The 20,984-nt window shown below is 52.6% G+C and overlaps 1 protein-coding gene across 9 annotated transcripts in view; it reads left to right on the forward strand.

The window, feature by feature from the left end:
• Positions 1–20,588, forward strand: part of BCOR (BCL6 corepressor) — a 115,831-nt gene extending 95,243 nt beyond the window's left edge. For 5 of the 9 annotated variants that reach the window (XM_060292442.1, XM_060292443.2, XM_060292441.1 and 2 more), the window contains exons 5-15: positions 336–389; positions 861–1,047; positions 6,422–6,682; positions 7,033–7,377; positions 7,973–8,298; positions 8,629–8,883; positions 13,831–13,997; positions 15,174–15,319; positions 15,732–15,809; positions 16,012–16,168; positions 17,632–18,781. In XM_060292442.1, the coding sequence (XP_060148425.1) occupies positions 336–389; positions 861–1,047; positions 6,422–6,682; positions 7,033–7,377; positions 7,973–8,298; positions 8,629–8,883; positions 13,831–13,997; positions 15,174–15,319; positions 15,732–15,809; positions 16,012–16,168; positions 17,632–17,923 (2,268 nt within the window). In that variant the 3' untranslated portion in view covers positions 17,924–18,781. Of the gene's footprint in view, positions 1–335; positions 390–860; positions 1,048–6,421; positions 6,683–7,032; positions 7,378–7,972; positions 8,299–8,628; positions 8,884–13,830; positions 13,998–15,173; positions 15,320–15,731; positions 15,810–16,011; positions 16,169–17,631; positions 18,782–19,345 lie in introns of those variants that run through there. The other 4 variants (XM_030834919.3, XM_030834921.3, XM_030834920.3 and 1 more) reach the window with 4 other exon arrangements.
• Positions 20,589–20,984: the final 396 nt, after the last annotated feature.

The raw sequence follows: 20,984 nt of genomic DNA on the forward strand, positions 1-20,984 counted from the left end.
AAAAGCGCTGCTTAGAATGCCTTACGTGATACTTGGTGGAGGTGTGTAGCGGCCGCATGTCTGTGAGATTCGTGCAACTTTTTTTTTTTCACCAAAAAAACAAACAAACAAAAAAGAACAAAAAAACAAACCTTGCTTAAAGGGATAGAGTATGTATTTAACTTGCTAGTGAATGATAGATGTTGTATAGGAATTTCCTTAAGATATTTTACTTTTAATTAAAAGATAAATAAAGCCAAATTGTTTTGCAATGTTAAGAAAAAAATTGGTTTATGCTTATAAAAATGGATGAAGTTATCTAAATGATCCATTGAGTGCCCATTTTAATTACATAGATGGAAGGATTACAAGAGGACAGTATTTTATGTCTACCCGCTGCTTACTGTGAGGTCAGTTCTTCAAATTTTTATTACTAGAATCTTACATAAACCTTTTGAGTTAAATTTCATTTCCAAATATACAAAGGGAAGTTTGTGGGCCATGGTCGTCTTTATTCACTGTGCATTTGTTTTCTTTTCTGTTGTGTTTTTGTTTCGCTTTCTTTGCGTTGTGTTTTTGTTTTGTTTTATTTACCTTCGAAAGAGAATGTCTGTCTCTATGCCACGGTGTATGTATGGCTATACATACACACCACATATATCTCTACATACATATGGCTTTATGAATAAAGAGTGTGTGACTAGTTACATATAGACACTCTTACATTTTTATCGTTAAATTTTAAAATATCTCAGTTGTATCATAAATTGTGGTTGGTTTTGGGCAAACTTTTCTTTGAAGATACTTTCCTTTAAGGTAAGGGCAGTGAAGTAGCTTTGGTGGTAAGGTGTGTCTTTTTTCCATCTCCGTTCTCTTTCTAGCGTGCAATGATGCGCTTCTCAGAGTTGGAGATGAAAGAGCGAGAAGGTGGCCACCCCACGACCAAAGACTCCGAGGTGTGCAAATTCAGCCCCGCTGACTGGGAAAGGCTGAAAGGAAGTCAGGACAAAAAGCCAAAGTCGGTCGCCCTGGAGGAGGCCATTGCCGACCAGAACGACAGTGAGAGATGTAAGTGAACCCAGGCGGCTCGCGTGTGGTACCACGTCGGTGGGAACGGGGCGGTTCCGCTCCCAGTGCTGAGGGAGGTGAGAGGAAACAATACGCTTCCGATGGCCCAGCATCTGGGTGGTGGCTGTTCGGAGAACGGGCTGCTCTGGCCATCCTTCCCAGCTGTGGATTGCAAGGCTGGTTGCCCTTTGGAGCGCTGCGGCGTCCAGGAGTGGAGCGCCTATGAAATGTTGTTTCCTGGCACGCATCTCCTTTTTCCGGAGAAACGCTAGTCCTGTAGTTAGTAATAGCCTGATACAGTAGAGCAGAGGAATGGCGGTGCAAGACCTCCAGCATAGCAGGTATGTGTTCCGTTTTGTAGCAGGGACGGATGCGGGTTTTTGATAGCAGTGGCATGACACTTGCAGCCAGAGCCAGACCCTCCAGAGTGACAGTCTCCTATGGGAGGGAGTGGAGAGTACTCGGATTCTCCCTCCAAAGGCAGAGGTTTCGTTAAAATGAGATGAGGGCTGATAAAGGCACCAGCAAGATGAGCATAATTATTTTCTATGGCAGGCTTGTTTGCAGTCATTAGGAGTTGACAACACGCTCCAGGGGCGTGGGATAAACGAGGGCGTTCTTCCTACCAGACGGGGTGTATTATGTTTTGGAGGCAAAGTTGGAGAGAAAGCTAGCGTCTGCCTCGAGTCACACTCTGCGCTCCCAACAGCTGCTTCCGCACTGGGGACGACTTCGGGCTTTGCCCTCGAGACTTCCTGGGCTAACGAGATGTTGTTGGCAGCAAGTGGAGGTCTTCCTCCCGCTGTCTTCAGTGTGCGTGCTTGTGGCCTGCAGCCCGCTCCGGACCCCAGAAACCTCACCGGTGATGGTGAATGAGGGCATCTAGGTGAACGTCGAGGACAGGGTGGGCGTGAAATCCTCCTGAGACAGGACAGTCGGGGGTGGTGGGCACGTCTGGGAGGTCCAGGCCCTCAGACCCAGTCGTAGGGTCGGCGTTCCCGCACACGCTTAGGTCCTGGGTGCCTGATGCAGTTCGGGAAAATTGTGGTCAGCGACAGCGTGTGCCTCTCTCAGCTGCTTGGAGCACTGCCCTCCCTCAGCTCATCTTTGGGGTCAGACAAAGGCCTGTGGCCGGGGTTCTGGGGAAGCCGCACCGGGACCGGTTTGTCCTGCGTGGCTCCCGTGGAAGGGGATTTCTGTGGCTAGTCAGTGACGACCTTACCCGAGTGATGGGGCTCTTGATGTGCCTGGAGTAGACGATTCCGAGCTCCTCCCCCTCGGGATTGGAATGAAAGACGGAGGGTCCAGGCCGCCCTGGAGTAAAGCAGCAAGAAAGCCTCCCTCCTTGCCTGTGCTCACAGCTGACACGCAGCCCTTACCCTCCTGAGCGGCCTCATAGCTCAGCTCTCGGGGAAGTTTCTCAGAGAGATCTGATAAAAGTGGGCAAAGGCCAAGTTCACGGGGATGCACTTCTCTGAGGAGGGGCTCTGCCTGTTCTGGGTGGATGGTGAGGGAGGCTGGAGGAAGGGAGCGGGAAGTTAACCGGCCTCGAGTCTTCTTGCCCTTTTCTCCAGCAACATGGCCAAACCCAGGGTGGCCGCTGCCCCTCATGTCTCAATGGCCTCACCCCGCCCTTCTTCCCAGAGAAGTTTGTGTGTGTCCTTCCCAGTCTTTCCTGCCTGCTGAGCGTGGAGACAAGAACTCAGTGTGGCTGATGGGGAGCAGGGCCTGAGCCCCAGATGATTCCAAAAGCCCCCTCCCCCCACTGCCCGCCTCCAGTCTCAGACCGACCGACGGGTCTCTTCCTGCAGCACCCGGGACGTGGCCCAGTGAGCCATGAATCTCCACCATGGGAGGGCGGGAGAAGGGTTGGGGAAGGTGAGGGGCTCCGTTTGAAAGATTGGGGCAACGGAGGTGGGTTCACCATCCACCCTCTGTCTTGTAGAGACTTGTGGTTTGTAAATAGTTGGTCAGGAAAGGTCACCTAAAGGAGCCATTGTTCTTACTGCCGCCTCCGCATCCAAGGTGCACAGCAGGTGTTCATTCCATTCAGCTGGAAATAAATGGGCCTTGTTCTTGGGCCATCACGTCTTGAGCTGATGTGGACTCGGGTCCTTCTCATGGGCGCCGGTGTGGCCGAGAGCCGAGCTGTGAGCACATGGGAGCTGGGGCGGGGAGTTGGGGCAGGCAGGGGTCACAAAGAGGGTCCGGGATGCCTTCCCCCTTCTGAGGCAGCCGCTATCCATGGAGGGACCAGGAGCTTCTACGATGGTGGGTGCTGTCTGCGCGGCCCTGGTTGTCCCGGTGTGGGTGCATCTTGTTGCTAGGGGCTTGTTTAAAAAATGAATTAACTTAAAAACACAGTGGCTGAGATATTCATTTATTCTTTATGATCGCATGGGTGGCTGAGTTAAATTTTTATTTTGGAAGTTCACCAAATGAGTTTGGAGGTTCCTCAGACTTGGAAGTTCATCACTAGGAACCCTCAGTGGCATTTGAAGATGGGGCGGGGCAAGGAGGCATTGGTCCCTTCCTTCTCAAACTTGGAGTAACCATCTCCCTTGCCAACCACTTGGCTGGGACAGGCCTAGGACCTGCTCGGTGGCAGTGTCTGGCCAGGAGCCGGAGGAAGCCTTGGTCAAGGGGCTTCATGAAACTTCTTTGCTCGGGGAACTTCTCTTCCAGCTGAGCACCTGCACGTTTGTAAACCACTTTGGAACAGAGATCCCCTGCACTCCTTCTGTAGAGGGTGTAAGTTTTAACAAGGTTAGCCCTTACTGGAGGTGCTATAGTTAAGCTACAGAGAAGGGGGTTTTAATCCTGGGGGGCCTTCCAACAACTCAGAACCCTCTCACCTTGTTTAGGCCTCACTGGGCATGGCTCAACAGTGGTGAGGGCGCTCTGTTGCCACGGTGACTTGTATATGTTGCTATGGTGATGCTTCTGTGAGGTGATGCTATGGTACAACCATAATGAATTTGGGATCTGTGTGCTGTGAGTCATACGACCATGCTGCAGGGAGCAAGCATTAAACCTCAAACAATACGGCCACGTTCACATCTTGCTTAGACTGGGTGACCAAAGGCACATGGCTTCCCGCTTTTAGAAGGGCCAAAAGTAGCAGTGATGGCAAAGCCTGATGGTTAGGGTCCCCGTGTATCTATTTATCTCCCCATCTCCTTTGCCCTCAAGGGTACTCCTCCTGTGGGTCGTGGTTAGAACAGTCGTTGAGAAGCTCCAAGTGCCACGGAGCCTCTCCCCCGTAGCTGGTGGCCATGGGTATCTTGGGCAGTCGGGGTGGGTGTCCTTCAGGGTTATTACTGGCCTGGGTAAGGTCACACTAGCGTAAGGTCTTGGGGGGACCTTAGCTGAGGGGAATTGAGATCTTTGCCCTAAAAGGCTCCGGGGATGGGGGAAGGGTGGATGGACCTAGTTTGGAAAAAGAAACTTTAAAATTGGACACGGGGGGTTCTTAAGGCAGCCCTTACCTTCCTGCATGGATCCCCTCCCACGGAGCTCTTAGGGAAGGCCGATTGGACCAGAGAAGTCCAATGGTGTAACCAGGAGGGCTCACCTCTTAAAACTTCATACATTTCAGGCCTGAAATTCAGGCTGGTCTGGCGGTCTTGGCGTCTTTTGGTTAAAGGGATCTTTCCAGCCTTTCTCTGTGCTGAGCCCGGCCCGTGATTATGAAGCCCACCCCTGGGAGGAGGCTAGCAGTAACATTCCCACTTTACAAGAGCAGCCGGAGTGAGAGTTGCAGCGCAGCCTCTTCACCGGGCCTGCGGTAGCGTGGGCTGCATCACCCGTAAGCACAGGTCAGGAGTTTGGGGTTTCTCCTGCTGCCATGACAGGAGACCCTCGCGGTTGGGGTGATTCCACCATTCCGGCAAGAGTAGATAGGGATCTGTCCCACCTTGGGATACCCTTGGAGAAAAGTGGGTTCCACCATTGAGAACACAGGTCAGGCTAGCCAAGGCCAGGGTGAGGTTCATTCCCACAACTGACTGCCGTTAAATGCTGGGAATGGCCCCCAAGAAAGGCTGATGAGGGGACCAGCCGGCTGGGCAGAAGTGGGAGTGATACTTGAAGTGGTCTAGGGAGAGGAGGAGGAATGCTAGCAGCATGTGAGGGGTGTGTCCATGATTTCATCTAGGAAAACGGGGCTGTGGGAGCTTAGCTCAGGTGTTAACCGAAATACCAAACTCATACACCCACCCCCACCCCCGGCCGGTGACGGACAGGCTCATCTTCGGGGAACTCGTTAACATCACAGTGATCGTTATGGAATTATTTGTGTGTTAGAAACAGTGTGACTAGCAAAGCGGTTGAACTGTTTCTTTGGCTAGAGCAAAAGTGAGGAGTGATGTTAGGCTGGGGTGATTGGAGGAAAAGCCCCAAGTGGATGCTAGGTTGAGCAGAGGGGGCGGAGCTGGGGTGTGAGCAGTTTAGCCCCCACACCCCTCCCATGAAGGGGGCTGGAGTCGTGTCTTTGAAATGTCCTTAGATGCTTGTTGCCTGGGAAGGAAGGCGTGGAGAAGTACCAGGTGGGGTGGCGGGTGTCCCTGTGGGTGTGCCTAGTGTCACTGAGGGCCTTCTTCCGAGACAGGAAGTAGGAGCAGCCCCTTGATGGCAGTGAAATGCTTTTCCCCCCACGGGCGTGGAAAGAGGACAGACGGACTTGTAGCAATCTGGTTGAGTTCTTTGAAATTGCCCCTGACCCTTGTGTGCGCACCGGGAAGCCTTTCCCTTAGCTTTGCCAGGCCCCTCTTCCCTTGGTCTCCCCAGCTTCCCAGCCTCCCACCATTCTTTCCTTACCCTCTTTCTTCACCTTTGCCCCTGCTGACCCAAGTGAACATTGGTGCTATCTCTGTGTAGCCGACATTTGGGGGACATTTGGTCTCTTTATGACATCAGCCTTTTCTGTTTATTAGAAGGTAATGACCTCAGCAGCTGTTTCCATAGTAATTTGTAGCTCTGCCCTGGATTGGTTGGATCTTACTGTGAGGTCACTCACCCTCAGTTGAAGAGTAAGCCACCTTGGAGAGTTAGGCAGTTAGGGAGTTAACATCTCACGTGCCTATAGAAGGGTCATCTAGGCGCCTCTCCTTGAATCACTACTGCTCCGGCTATGAACCGGAGGAAGGGAAATTGTGAGTGGGCTACACGCCTCATTTTCTGCTTTCTTTGCTGGTTGTGTTCAGCTGCCCTTCCTTTGGGACATTGTCTTTCTGAGGGTTTTGTGCTTCCTGCGTGCGAGGCCCCTGGCCTCCAAAGGAGGGTCTGTTGGTAGCAGATTGCCTTGGGCATGGGGGTCCTGCCTGCTCCTGGTGACCTTTGTTCCCTCCTTTCCGGGTTGTCTCCTCTCCCCTAGGCGAGTATAGTGCTGGAAACAAACACGACCCCTTCGAAGCCCCAGAGGACAGAGATCTCCCCGGGGAGAAGTACTTCATGGACACGGAGCCTGCCAGCGAGCCCCCCGCCGACCAGGCGGCCCCGGACGTGCCACGCAGCCCCACCCTCCGGCTGGACAGAAAGCGCAAGGTCTCTGGCGACAGCAACCACACCGAGACCACTGTGGAAGAGCTCCCGGAGGACTCTCTGCTGAAAGCCAAGCGGAGACGGGTCTCCAAAGGTGAGCTCGGTTTGGCTTCGGGCCCGCAGGGCACCCCGCGGAAGTCCTGGAGCGGAGCAGTGGAAAGTTCCAGTCCCACCCTGGAGCCCTGGGGGAGCCACTCACACCTCCCCACCCCCCCACCCCACCCCACCCCCACCCCCCACCCCCCCAAAGCCAGGTGCCGGGGCTGGAGCCCAAAGATGGCCAAGGGCAAGTAGGCCCCCTCCCGAGACTTGGTGACAAGTTCCAGCCAACACAGTGACCACACCCCCTCCCCTCCCCCACCCCTCTTAGTGATGTGTAAGACAGTTTGTTCCCCCCCACCCCCGGGGGGCTTCTTCATTAATTTGTAGTTATTTCTCCATTAGATGACTGGCCTGAGAGGGAAATGACAAACAGTTCCTCTAACCACTTAGAAGAGCCACACTGTAGTGAGCTGGCCAAGCTGAAGGTGTGCATTGAATTAACAGGGCTCCACCCCAAAAAGCAACGCCACTTGCTGCACCTTAGAGAACGGTGGGAGCAGCAGGTGTCGGCAGCAGAGAGCAAACCTGGCCGGCAGGGCAGGAAGGAAGTGACCCAGGCGGTTCAGCCTGCGGCCGCCCCCCAGGGCAATAGCATCTCCGAAGAGAAACCTGGCAGGAAAAGGGCAGAGGCCAAAAGCAACAGAAGCTGGTTGGAGGAGTCAGTTAAACACACTGGCAATGAGCAAGGTACGCACGGGGCGGGGGGCGCTCCTGGAGGGTGGACCACCCGCCCTCTGTGGGAAACGGCCCTGGAGGGGACCTGAGCGCCATCCAAGTTGACAAGAGTAGCGTGTGGCGAGCGGGGAGTTCTCTTCATGAGGTCCTTTCAGCCTGCACACTTCCTTATGGAATGTACAGTGAGGCGGGAGCTCGGCTTCCTCATTACCCAGCCCGCGGCTGGGCAGGAAGGGAAGTCTTGGGTGACCCCGGGCGCTTGTCGGCGTCCTCTTTCCAGCCTCAGGCTGTCCCCAGTCGCCCTGTCCCGAGCACCCAGGCCCCCCACGGGTGGGGACGGGAGCGCACGAAGGGCTGGCTTCTGCCCTCTCTTGCGGCCCTTTGAAGCACCTTGCCATTTGGCGTTTCGTGGGTTAAGCTATTTGCCGGTTGAATGTGGGGTAATTAAAATATTAATGCTTTGAAAACATAATTGGTGTATCTTTAAAAACTGAAGCCGCTCCAATGATCAGTGCTAACAATGGGCTTTTCTTTCCTCACTGGCTACAACTGTGTAACGCCCGCTTCTTCTCCCCCTGCCTCCCGCCCTCCCCCCCTGTGGATTCAGCCTTGCCTGTGTTCTCCGGCTCTCCGCCCGTGAAGGGCCTTTCATCCACCAATGCAAGCGGCCGAAAGCAGACTCAGCCAGGCTGCACGCCAGCCTCAGGACTGCCTACCAAACATGACCAAGTTAAAGAAAGCCAGAAGACAGATGTGGTGTGCATGGACGTCGAAGAGGACTGCCAGGCCACGTCCCTGCTGCAGAAATACACCGACAACAGCGAGAAGCCATCCGGGAAGCGACTGTGCAAAACCAAGCATCTGATCCCTCAGGAGCCCAGGCGGGGCTTGCCGCTGCCAGGGGACTACTACGTGGACAATGCCGATGGCAAGGTACCTCTTGCCCCCGGCTCTCCCCCGCCCCCCGGGCCCGTGCGAGCACAGCCCGCCTGCCTACTTCTCTGCTTCTGGGGACAAAGCTTTCCTTTTCCTGAACCCCTCCCCCCAGAACGTCACTGCCCCTTCCTAGGGGACCTGTCTCCTGGGTGGTGGTGAAGTTTCCAGCTAGTAAAAATGCAACCCCTTCCTCCCACCCCGCCTCCCCCAGACAGAGAGGAGGAAAAGTGCTTTCCTCCACTCAGGTTTGTAACTCAGGGAGGAGGGGAACCAGGCGGGTGGTGGAAGGACAGCCTGACATGTGTGCGCTGTGTGGTTTCGCGATAGGTGACCGTCCGGAGATTTCGAAAGCGGCCTGAGCCCAGTTCCGACTATGATCTTTCGCCGGCCAAGCAGGACCAGAAGCCCTTGGACCGCTTGCAGCAACTGTTACCACCTTCCCAGGCCTCGCAGCTGACATGCTCGAGCTCCCCTCCAGAGACCACCCAGTCCCGCCCAATGCCACCGGAAGCGCGGAGACTCATCGTCAATAAGAACGCGGGCGAGACCCTCCTACAGCGGGCCGCCCGGCTTGGCTACGAGGTGAGCGTCCTTGTGGGTGCCCCGGATTCAGGATCCGCCGGCTGCTGCTCCTTGGGTGGGAGACGCACTGGCTGGGGATGGGGGGCGGGTCTCAGAGCCACGTGGCGGGCTGGGCTGGGCGTTCCAGCGGAACGTTTGTGTTGGCCCCCGCGCTCACACTGCCGACTCTTCGGTGGCTTGTTCAGTCGTGGTGTGAAAAGAAAGGCAGGCCTCTCTGATGTTCCGTTCACGTTCAGGCAGGTAGGCTGCTTCGGCCAGTCCGGCTCACTTATCTCTGATATAAAATCTGACCTAACCCAGGGCTTGGCGACCAGGGGAATTTTAATGAGCCCTTTTGGATCCCGAATAGCAAGAGAGAGAGTAGTTATTAGCTCTGTTGGGTTACTTGTGCTGTTTGGGGCGGGGTGATGCCCCTGTGGGGTAGCGGGTGGGAAGTGTCTGTGCAGAGTAGGGGTGGGAGTGGGGCAGACCTGAGCAGTCTCTTTCTGGGAGGGCACAGGAGCCGAGGGCTGATGGGCGGGGGTGGGGTGGGGGGTGGTGTTGAGCCTTGCACAGAACTCCCTGTCCACACCGCTGTATCCCAACCCAGCACGGCTGATGACAGTGATAGTCTCTATTGCTAGAGCAACGTAGACAGAAAGATAGCTGATATCTTTCTAAGCCCGTGTGATCTGTAGTAACTCCTTTCACCCTTTTAACATCTTCACGTGGGAGTAACGAGTACTAGCCCACTCTCGGATGAGGAAACTGAGCCCCAGAGGGGTTAGCTGATGCCCGTACAGGTAGCAATCCAGCAGTACTGCACAGCCCACCACTCCCCACCACGCTTCTCGCCAAGACTGGCTCACATTGGAGTTGCCCTTTTTACAGTTCAAAACCTCTGTGAGACAGATTACTCCCTCTGCCCTGTGCAGTTCCCCCACCATACTTGTCAGTAGGAATTGTGATGTAATAGCCCACAGGGCAAAGGCATTTTTTTGTGCTGGCATCAGCCCTCTGGGAGTTGAATGGTGACAGTAAAATGCGGCTCAGCAGGCTGAGGGTGGAGGTGTGGACGAGCACTGGGGCGGCAGGACCCAGGCTGGCCCGGAGCCCTGGCGCCCACACCCTCAGCCAGCTCTGTGCCCCTGTTCCCCGTCTCCCCCCCCCCCGCCCCCACCACCGTCCATAGTGCCGTGAGCCCTTCGAGGTGAGCCTGCCTTGGCCCTAAGGCACGACTGTGGGCGGGAAGTTGGAAGCTCTAGGGCTATGCTTAGTTTGGGGGGGTTTTTTTGGTCGTTGGTTGAATGTGCTGTTGTTTATATCTACACGTCTCTTGGAGACCTCTCCACTAGCTAGAGAGCACTTCCTGGTAGTTAGCACGGTTACTTGGAGGTGAAGTCCAAGGAGCGCGCAGCGCAGTTGGTTTCCCAAGAGCCGAGAGCAGCAGCGCCTAGGAGGACAGAACAGACAGACGTGGCACAGAGTGCTGAGCTAGACCCCCCGTGGTTGAGAAAATAGACTCCTTGCTTCCAGCAAACGCTGGAGGTGGGGGGGGAGCCCCCTAACCCCAACTTTCGGGTTAGGGTTGAGAAAATAGATTCCCGCTTCCAGCAAACGCTGGAGGTGGCGGGGGGAGCCCCCTAACCCCAACTTTCGGGTTAGGGTTGAGAAAATAGATTCCCGCTTCCAGCAAACGCTGGAGATGGGGGGGGCGGGGTGCTCCTGCACCCGCCGTGGAGGGCGGGGCTCCTAGCCCCACCTGTGAACTTGGCATCATTTCCAGCAGTCTCCCTTTGGGACCAGAGACCTCAGAAGACCCTCGTTGGTCCTCTAAGACAGTTTCCATTTCGGTTTGGTGGGTCTGAGGCCTGGACCAAGGGGCACTTGATCCATACTTTTTCAGGCTACCTGGCCTTTGATCGCACAGGAAGCCTTGGGAATGTTTATGGTCGGATTTGGTTTTTTCTTCAAATGTAAATTTCGATATGTAGATTACACAGATCACCAGTTTTGATGCTGAACATTGTGACAAGTAGATGAACGCTTTCAACTTTGAATCCAACTTTCTGGGATTTCTCTGGGCAGAATTTTAAATGTTGGGATGATGGCCCAGTTGGGAGATGGGGCAACTTAAACCTTTTAAAATTGAAGGACAGTTTGCTTAACCAGATAAGGGTGCGGTTTGGGAGGGTTTTCCTGAAGTTTTGTCTTCAGCATTCTTGGTGGTTTTCTTCTGCTTAGCCAAAGATACCATGTGCGGTATAAAGGCGGTCTGAGCTTTATGTCGTGATAATCTGGTTCTGGAAGTCTAGAAACACGCTCTGGCTTCAGATCCGCGTTCAATAGATCACTTGCGTGGCCAAAGACCTCAAACCTTTCCCTCCCGGGAAAAAGGCTTCTATTTCTTCGGCTGAAACGCCAGTGTGCGACCACGTGCTTGTGCCTTTAGCGGTGATGGTTAAATTTTCTATGAATTGAATAAATCATGTTTTTTAAAAAGTTAATGAGGCATTTAATTAATTAACAACGTCGGGTTTATGGCCTTTATGGTTACATTTTGCGGGTAATGGCGTTCGGCTTATAGCCGCTTAACAGACAGTTGTCCAACAAAAGCAGTTTGATTTTGCTTCGGAATGGGTGGGCTGCCCTTCAAACACTCCCGTTTATTTCTAGCGGAGAAAATAAAGCAAGAAATGTGTTGTGTAGACAGACTCGCCCCACCTCTTCACCTTTCAGTCAGAGAAACTGTTGGTGACGACGGTTGCCATCCATTTAGACGCCATCACCCTCCTAGCTAGGAGAGCGTAGTCAGCCCACTTGACCCCCGACAGAGAAGGCCTGTGGGATGCTCGTCACAGCTGGATTGCATCCCTCTAACTGGGGCCCTCTTGGGCCTTTTGAATCTTCCCAGCTGACCAGGTACCAAAGACCTGAGTTACAGGTCTAGTAGTTCACGTTAATTGAACTTGGGGTTTAATATCTCTGGGCCTCAGTTTCCAAGTGTTGAATGAGGAGGATAGTACTACCTTCCTTTCCTGATATCTCCTGGGTTCCCGTGGGTGACAGAAGACGTGGTATCAACGTGGTTGAGGTAGGACAACCCGTGGCAAAAAGTCTGACCTGGCCGTGGGGCTACTGCTGCCTTTGCTGCCATCTTCCAGGAGGAGAAGAGAGTTGACTTACCCATCAGCTTGGACGGCCTTTCGTTTCCAGGTACCCTTGAATCGGCCCTAGCAGTGATGAAGGTTTCCAGGTGAAGGCCATGATTGTCACAGCAAATAAACCCAGGGTTGAGTAAATTGATCTGTGCACAGCAGTTGGTGGCGTTCAGACCTGATCCCAGAGCCACGTGACAGGGCCTCTCCCTGGCTGGGGCACACAACTCATTAGCTTGCAGCCGTCCACTCAAGTCTGGCTGGTGAGGGCCTGCTGAAAGAGCAGCAGCTTCATGCGGTATCCTGGATACCAGGGCTCGGGGCAGGTGGCCTGGGAGCCCAGAGGATTGTGGGCTTTACGGCAGGTTGGGATCTGAGCGGAGAAATGCATTCGTGGGCGTGCCTTTTCTCTTCCTCCTCTTGTTTCGGAAGGGAGCTGCCGCAGTGACCTGAAGTAACAGGGCACCAATGGCCAGGTTTACCAGCATGCCCCATTAGGTTCACGTGGTGAGCAAATGGCACATTCTGGTTCGCTCCCAAGTGAGTGGCCGCCTTTGATTGGCGTGTCCTCCAAAGGGCATAAAAGGTTTCACAGAACCCATCTCGCACTTACGGGCGGCTAGAATGACCCCCGTTTTAGGTTTAACAGATGAGTTGCCTGAGAGATGTCACAAGGAGGCCTGCTCTGACCCCGTCCCATCCCCCCTTACCCAGCAGACCATGTGTTGGGCCACATGCAAGTTCTGCCTACTCCCAGCTCTCAGAACCTGACAGCTCTCTGCTGGGCATGACTTAACCAGTATAAACAGTATAACGTATTTTCTGGTGGCAGACGTTTTCGACGTGTTTGAAAACTTTCTTAAGGTGATAAAACATTGAATAAATTACTGCTCTGCTTACTGGGAGTGGCTCATATTAATATTTTAACAAGCCAAAGAAATAAGATTAAGAACAGTGATTCTGATGCACAGCGTTGACACAGAACACCTTCGGAGCGGGGGAGGGTGAACGTTTTATGTGATTCTTAAAATGTGAAGGTTGCAGCCTGTGGTATAGCAGGTTCCTGTCATTAACTGGAGTAAATATGAAAATATGAGACTGATTCTGCCCCGAGAAGCTGGAGTGAAGCAAAATACAGGGTGGGCTTATTGGAAGCATTTTGTGTCATTCCTCGAGGACGGAGAGAGAGAGCTTCTCTTTAACTCTACTTAACATACAAACGAGAGCGTCTGAGGCCCAGGTTCTGATTTGGGGTCTTAACAGGGGGCGCGAAGATGTAGCCGACCTGGGTGTCCCTCCTCGAAGCTGGGGATGTTCTCTGGCTGACTTACGCTCTCTTTAAGCGTTGGTCGGCCATACTTTGATCTAAACTTGTGTTATCACCCACTGCCACCGACTGAACGGACCCATCAAGTGAGGATGGTCTGTGCTTGGCGATGTGGCATCTAAGATGTTAGCAGCCGTGACACCTCTGTACCGGTCACGTCGGCCCCTGGGCTGAGGGCTTTCGACGCTCTGCGAATGCCTCCTCTCAGCAGCCCTGCGGACGCTTGGAGAAGTTCAAGGGGAACTTGCCCATGGCCAGGCCACTGGTGCAGCAGAGCCTTAGACAACACTGTCTGCATCTCCAAGCCCTTCGCACGCACTCTTGCCCCCCACCAAGATGCCTGCCGCCTGCCCGCGCCATGGTGGGCTTTTGGACCCATGGATGTATGCCTTTGAAAGTGGGCACCGCCAGCCTGTGGAGAGGTCACCCTTGCAAGGTTCACTGTATGGTGGTCTGATGGCATCTCCTCTCCTCTCCCTGTAGGAAGTGGTCTTGTACTGCCTGGAGAACAAGATTTGTGATGTGAACCACCGCGACAACGCGGGTTACTGTGCCCTGCACGAGGCTTGTGCAAGGGGTTGGCTCAACATTGTACGACACCTCCTTGAATATGGCGCCGATGTCAACTGCAGTGCCCAGGATGGAACCAGGTCTGTGGCGGTCTTGCTCTTGGCCTGGCCCTGCTGGGGCGTAGGCAGCGGTTCTCAGGGTGTGCGGGGAACCCCAGAAGGAAAGATGGAGGGTGAGTGCCATGTAAGCACACTGAGGGCGGAGTCCTCTAGAATGGAATCGGACAGATCTTTCTGGCAAATTTCCATAGAACTTTAAAACTTTGTGACGCTGTTATTGCAGGGACAGAAGTCCCTGAAAATGTTGGGCCTGCCTGAATAATCTTTTAAGACCCTGGACTCTCCACCAGCGTCTGTTGAATCACAATATTTAAAATATACGTGAGTTGAAAGTGCTCGGAGTACAGACAGGTCCAATGGCGACTGGCTTGATAGGACCTGCCGTGTCCACCCACATCCCCGGGCCTGGCCCCCACTCTGTCCTTGACCTCGGTTTAGTGGCCAGAGGCCCAGGTCTGAGTCAGCCCGAGCATCTTCCTGGTTGTGCCTGGGATGCTACCACGAGGCAGGGCACTGGTGCTTTCCTGACAGTCATAAAATTAGCAAAACCGAAAGGTATTGGGTGGTTCACGGTTTCCAAATAGCATTCTTTCTGGATGGGACTGCGGACAGTGCTCCTGACCCCAGCGGACACAGGCAGGAGGACTCTGTACCCTCCTGAGGACTTGCCCTGCCTGTCGACTGCTTCTGGGCGAGAGGGTTGATCTCTCATCTCCAAGTTGGTTTCAGGAGAGGTTCCACTTTGCCCCTAGTTTCTTCTACAAACTGCACTTTTTTTCGTTTTGTTTGTAATGGTGTAACGCTTGCTTGTCGTATGGGCTTCCGTGATGCTGCGGTTCTCCCCCCCACCCCGCCGTAAGTTATCTTCTTACAGTCTGTCACTATTTAAGTTCATTGGAAACGTTCTCATCGTGGCCTGAGTTCCTCCTTGGACTGTGCGTTAAGAGAGATTTGCATTTAAGAATTAGGCCTGAGATAGTCCCTTCACCTGTCCCGTAAAGGGTTATGTGTCGAACTAACAGAGTCACGGGCCAGTCACAGTGCCTCCGTTCCCTACGTGGAATGGCAGTGACCGTACACTCGCCTCCTCGGTGAAATAGCGCGCCTACAAGGCTTGGCCGCACACGCTCGATTTGGCCCTGCGTCGCTAGAAGCACGCGTCGCGTGCACAGGTGTAATCCCCCGCACCTCTCCTAGGCCTCTCCACGATGCTGTCGAGAATGATCATCTCGAAATTGTCCGCTTGCTCCTCTCCTATGGTGCTGATCCCACCTTGGCTACATACTCAGGTAGAACCATCATGAAAATGACCCACAGCGAACTTCTGGAGAAGTTCTTAACAGGTATGACGGAGATCAAGAAATGGTCTTGTTCAAGCATCTAGACGGTGACTTCACAGGCTTTCACCTGGCTTCCCCCTAGCCCCACCCCCCCGTTTACCCTAAGTGACACTTTACCGGGAAAAGTGGCCTCACGTTAGTCTGTCAAAGAAGAGATGCATACTTTGAGTTTGGCAAGGGAGTGCTGGAAAACTCCTGGCTAGCCAGGCTAGCTTTTGTTTGGCAGGCTGGGGCGCTGAGGCGGGCAGTCCCTCAGGGAGGTGGGTGGACGCGTGGGTAGGTTTCAGTCAGATACCTGGAGGCGTGTGCAACACCAGCCCCAGCGTGAGACGTTCCCGAACTCCAGCAGCGTTTGCCTCTTGCCAGCAGGCGTTATCTTGTTTCTCTCTCTCCCTCTCTCCCCCTCTCTCTCCAGACTATTTAAACGACCTGCAGGTTCCTGATGACTATGACCCCAGTGGCTCTTGGGAGTTCTACGGCAGCTCTGTGTGTGGTGAGCAGCCTTGTTCGTTTCATTTGGGCGGGATGTGCGCGAGTTACAGAACGTTTCTCTCTGGTGCGGGCGAGGGCTTGCGGGGGTGGTGGTGCTGTGAGCAGGGCTCACTCGGGAGATAATTTTTCCAGGGTCCTTTTTGGAGAACAGCTGGAATCGTGCTCCAGCTCCCTGACCTCTCTCTTGTTTGCCTCCCGGATAGAACCAGATGATGAAAGTGGTTACGACGTTTTAGCAAATCCCCCAGGACCGGAGGACCAGGATGACAGCGACGAGGCCTATGGTGACCTATTCGAATTTGAATTTTCCGAAAGCCCCCTTTTGCCATGTTACAACGTCCAGGTGTCCGTCGCTCAGGGGTGAGTGTGGCCAGCGTGTGGTGGAGAGCCAGCCCAGCTGCTCTGTGGGGTGGCAGGAGTTAGAAATCCCCTTCAGCAGGTGAAGGTGGATGGGTGGGGGGTGAGTGAATTCCTCACCAAGTGTCCACCGACCTCACAGAATGCAGTAGAACTTTTCCAGAAAAGTGTGGGGGGTGGGACGGCTCCCCAGCAAACTGCCTTCATTGGAACACACCCCTAGGGCCCAAAGGACGCGGGAGTCAGTGACTGGAATTGCACAGTTTCAGTCACTAAACTCTTGGGGAAGGGATCCTCCCCAAACGGCTACCGTAGGGGCCTTCCAAGGCGCGTGAGGTCCACGGGACGATACTGATGTACCCTCTTCTCGCATAAGATTAGAGAAAGCCATACGTGGCACCTGGGATCTTATGTGTCTTCAGATTTGCTTAGATCGAGTCTTGTCCCCACGGTCGGGCCGCTGTGCCCCATGACCAACCCTTCGGAGTGAACACGTCAGGAGACCTTGCTCTGCTGTGTGTTGACCCCGGGGCCTCAGGAGTAGCGTCCTCCTTGGACTCTGAGGCTGGGAACGTGTCTGCCTCTGTGGTGACGTTCTATTCGGGACGGAGGTCATAAAGCGTGGCAGGGTACCAGGAAGGATTGCACCACCTCCCTTCTCGAAGGAGCCTCACTCCCGGAAGCATTGAGGGGCGGGCTGGAGGTGTGGGAAAGGAAGGGAAAGCCAGGGGACCTCAAGTGAGGGCCGGAGGGGAGGAGAGATCAAAGAGGTGTTTGCCATCTCCCTTGGGTTGGCATACAGACTGGTTTTCCCCAGTGACTAGAACGGGGTGCACTTACTTGGAGAGGGGTGACCTGAGCTGTGACCAGAGCCAGGGCAGCACCGGGGTGGCCCGCAACGAGGCTCGTTCAGGGACACTGCTCCTTCTTTTGTCTAAGTTGGCTGATCCGCCCTAGATGGTCTCTTAACACATGCACACGAGTCCAGAGTTCCCCCCCTAGAAGTAGATCTTCCGGGCTTCCCTGGTGGCGCAGTGGTTAAGGATCCGCCTGCCGATGCAGGGGACACGGGTCCGAGCCCTGGTCCGGGAAGATCCCACATGCCACGGAGCAACTAAGCCCGTGCGCCACAGCTACTGAGCCTGCTCTCTAGAGCCCACGAGCCACAGCTACTGAAGCCCGTGCGCCCAGAGCCCGTAACAAGAGAACCCACCGCAGTGAGAAGCCCGCTCGCCGCAACTAGAGAAAGCCCGTGCGCAGCAACAGACCCAACGCAGCCAAAAATAAATAAATAAATAAAATTTAAAAAGAAGTAGATCTTCTAAGGACAGTGAGAAATGGGGTGGGGGTGGGGTGATCAAAGTGGAAGTAACGGGCCCTTTCACCGCCAGGAGACGGGTAGTTCATAGTTGGGAGCGCTTCTAATTTTGCCGGAAACTCAAACCACTGTCCTTTCTCTGGTGCAGGCCTCGGAACTGGCTGTTGCTGTCAGACACGCTCAAGAAATTGAAAATGTCCTCCCGCATATTCCGCTGCAATTTCCCAAATGTAGAAATTGTCACCATTGCGGAGGCCGAGTTCTACCGGCAAGTGTCAGCAAGTCTCTTATTCTCTTGCCCCAAAGACCTGGAGTCCTTTAATCCGGAAAGTAAGGAGCTCTTAGATCTGGTGGAGTTCACGAACGAGCTTCAGACTCTGCTGGGCTCATCCATGGAGTGGCTCCACCCCAGCGACATGGACTCAGACGACTACTGGTGAGCTCGCCGGGGCCCGCCGTGTACAGTGTGTCATAGTGTTAATCCTTGTGCATATGTGTCATAATACGACTATTTCTGTAAAGAAAGGACACTATTACATATGAAATATCTCTTCTTTATATAAGAGACACGACTCCAGTCGGAAGGACTTAGAAACATGTTTTTTCTTTTTAAACTTTTAAGTCAGTTTTTATGAAGTTGTTATAATGTTTCTTTACTTTTCAATGCACACATGCTTTGGGATATGTTTGTTTTTACTCGGAACAATTGTTTCTTTTCTTTTTTAAGGAGAAAAAAAAATAAGGAAAAGGAGCTCCACACTTTGACTTAATTTCGTACAAAGCTCCCACGACAGAGGCCATAACTGTTGAGAGTGTGGTCAGAACCGTGTGGTTGGTTTGGGGGGTTGAATTCGGGGAAGGCACTTGGCGACGTTGTAACTTTATGTTTTGTTTACAGAGTACCTGCTCAGGCCAGGTCAATGCTATTGGATGTGATCCAGTAGTGTGTAATATAAATTCAAACCATATCCACACACAACAACTAATTGTATGAAACTTTTATATCCTAATTTAAAAGCTGTGAAATTAGTTTTCACGCATCAAACCGGATTGTTTATATGTTTAAACATTTTATGCTCTTATTTAAAGAAGACTTTGAGCTATTTTTTTCTGTACCCTGTAAAATACTGAAAACTAACATAATATGTTGAAGTTGCTTGAAATTGTACATAAAACTAAAATTTTCTGAATTGTGTGTTTATGTTTGAAATCTGTGTTTTAACTTTGTAAGTAAATTCTCTGCCTTTGTATTTATATTTTACAAAAATTTTCTTAAAAGGCAATAAACCTGTTGAGGAAAGGAGAAGATTGAAGTACCTTGTTTCCTATGTATTTTCCTAAAACGTTACTGTTGTCACAATTTTTTTTAAAGCGGTGTTGACGGTCGGTTCCCCATAGATAACTTTAGGGCGATTTATAGTCTCTATGAACTGAAACAGACTAGAGGATTTCAGGGGAGTGAGACTCTGAAGACAATTTGAAGTTCTATCCTGAAAACTCAATTCGTGGACATATATGTTAATGTTTCTCAGATCCTTCTCAACCCTGTCTCCTCTGATGCCCTAGCAGGCTTTTACATTGCCTTTGACCCTGATGGACTACAGTAGCTTCATCATGGCCAACCCTTTATCTTTAGGAAGACTTTTTCCGGAAACAAGACTTTCATTGTGTCACTTCTCCCTCCAGACCTCGTGTTTTTCTGTTACCTTTTAACATGAAGTCCAAACCCGCTTGGCCCAATAGTCAAGGCTTGTAGTTTTGACCACTCAGCTACTCTACTGCTCTTACTTCTTGCAGCAGTATCCCTGTTGGGTACTATCAATTTCCATCCTACATCCTTTTAATTCCTTCTTTCATTGCAGAGGCTAGAAACCTGAACACCACTAGACTCCCTTGCCGCTAGGATTCTGAATGGTCGGTTTGGAAGGCAGAGCGAGGTAGAGGCATCTTCCTGCTCTACTGGCTGCTGGTAAGAAGGGTTAGGGAGACACGCTGGCCAGTTTTAGTGACTTGACCAGCCTTCCAACACTGGGTCTTCAGCTTTGTGGGTAATGAGACGCAGTAGTGATTGTGGTGACGCCAGGATGACAACCTCAGCAGACTGTTCTTAAATCCAGTGGTTCCGGTGTCATCCCCGATTCACATTCCTCTAGCCCAGCATCTGATTCCTTGTATCAAGTCCACTTGGGATCAGAATGCCCTTAGCGCTTGTCAGTCTTGCAATGAACCCTGAGAACACCTAGGCAGAGTAGACGGAAGGGGCCACGGCGATGATGTACTGGAGTGGGGTCGTGAAGTATGCAGAGGGAGGGGACCTGCAAGCTCTGTGACCTGGCAGGTGGGAAAAGTGAGCCATGTTTGGGAATGGGGAAACCCAGCACTGTCCGAGGTGGAAATGAGAGAGAGCCCATTGTTGGTGAGTACCAAATGATGCTTGGGATGTATCCTGAAGACAAAAGGGAACCAGCAGTGTTCTTGATTTACTAATTTTTTGATCATAAACAAGTACACTTTCATTGCTTTAAAGAAAAATCCCAGCATTTCAGAAATAGAGGTTCTTGTCATCCCAAGCCAACCCTTCCTCCCATTCCCCACTCCGGAGTTAAAACCCGTGTTCACAGTTTGCTGAATATTGTTTATCAGGAAGTCATCTGACACAACAGGAGAGAAAGACAAAGTAAATAGCAAGACCTGAAGAAATGATCGAAACGAAAGAATACCAGTGAGCCTGAACTTCTATAGGTAACGAGGAGCTCCTAAGAGCCCAAATAAAAGCAACGAAATACTCCAGGTTACTTCGCTGTTTGTATTTGTGCTGGCAGTACGGGGGGTGCCCGAGACCAACTGAGGTTCTATCCTGGATGAAGGTCATTTTATTAATAAAGCCAAGAAAATAAGTGAGAGCCACAGGTTTAAGGGGTGCAGGGGAAGTGAGTAATGGGCTCGGTTTAGGAGACATTTCGCGTTGTGGTTTATGCGGTTGGAGGAGCTGTTGTTGAGTCAGAACGTTTATTGTAAGAACCATCAGGGTGTTAGAAAACGTGGACAGAGAATAACTAGGGTATCTGACCCAGGGTATAGATGAGCTGCCCACGGCCTAGAGAAGTTTGGATGTCAAGGAATTCCCCATGGGTAAAGAGGAGGTACCATAGGTGTAGACGGCCCCGCCCCCTGCCCCCCCCCTCCAATGGGAGCAGAGGGAGTGCACCCGCTGGGCGTAGAGGAGCCCTCCACAGTGAAGATAGGGTATAAATGAGGTCATACTGGCTGCAGCGGGCTCCCAGGTATAGATTCGCTCATACTGCTTACCAAGGTGGAGAGTAGAAGTATGGTTCTTCTGAAGGTGCCTCTAAAGGTCAAGGTCATTCCCTTTGTCTGGTCCTACCTCCTGGCTACAATGTGGTTGGGACCGCTATAGCCACAGCACCCACCCTGGACCATGAGGCATGGAAGTCAAGCACTCAGTGTATTTGGAGGAGCCTGGGTACCCGAGGACCTAGT

This window comes from Globicephala melas, chromosome X (assembly GCF_963455315.2).
Source record: "Globicephala melas chromosome X, mGloMel1.2, whole genome shotgun sequence".
Taxonomy (NCBI): Eukaryota; Metazoa; Chordata; class Mammalia; order Artiodactyla; family Delphinidae; genus Globicephala; species Globicephala melas.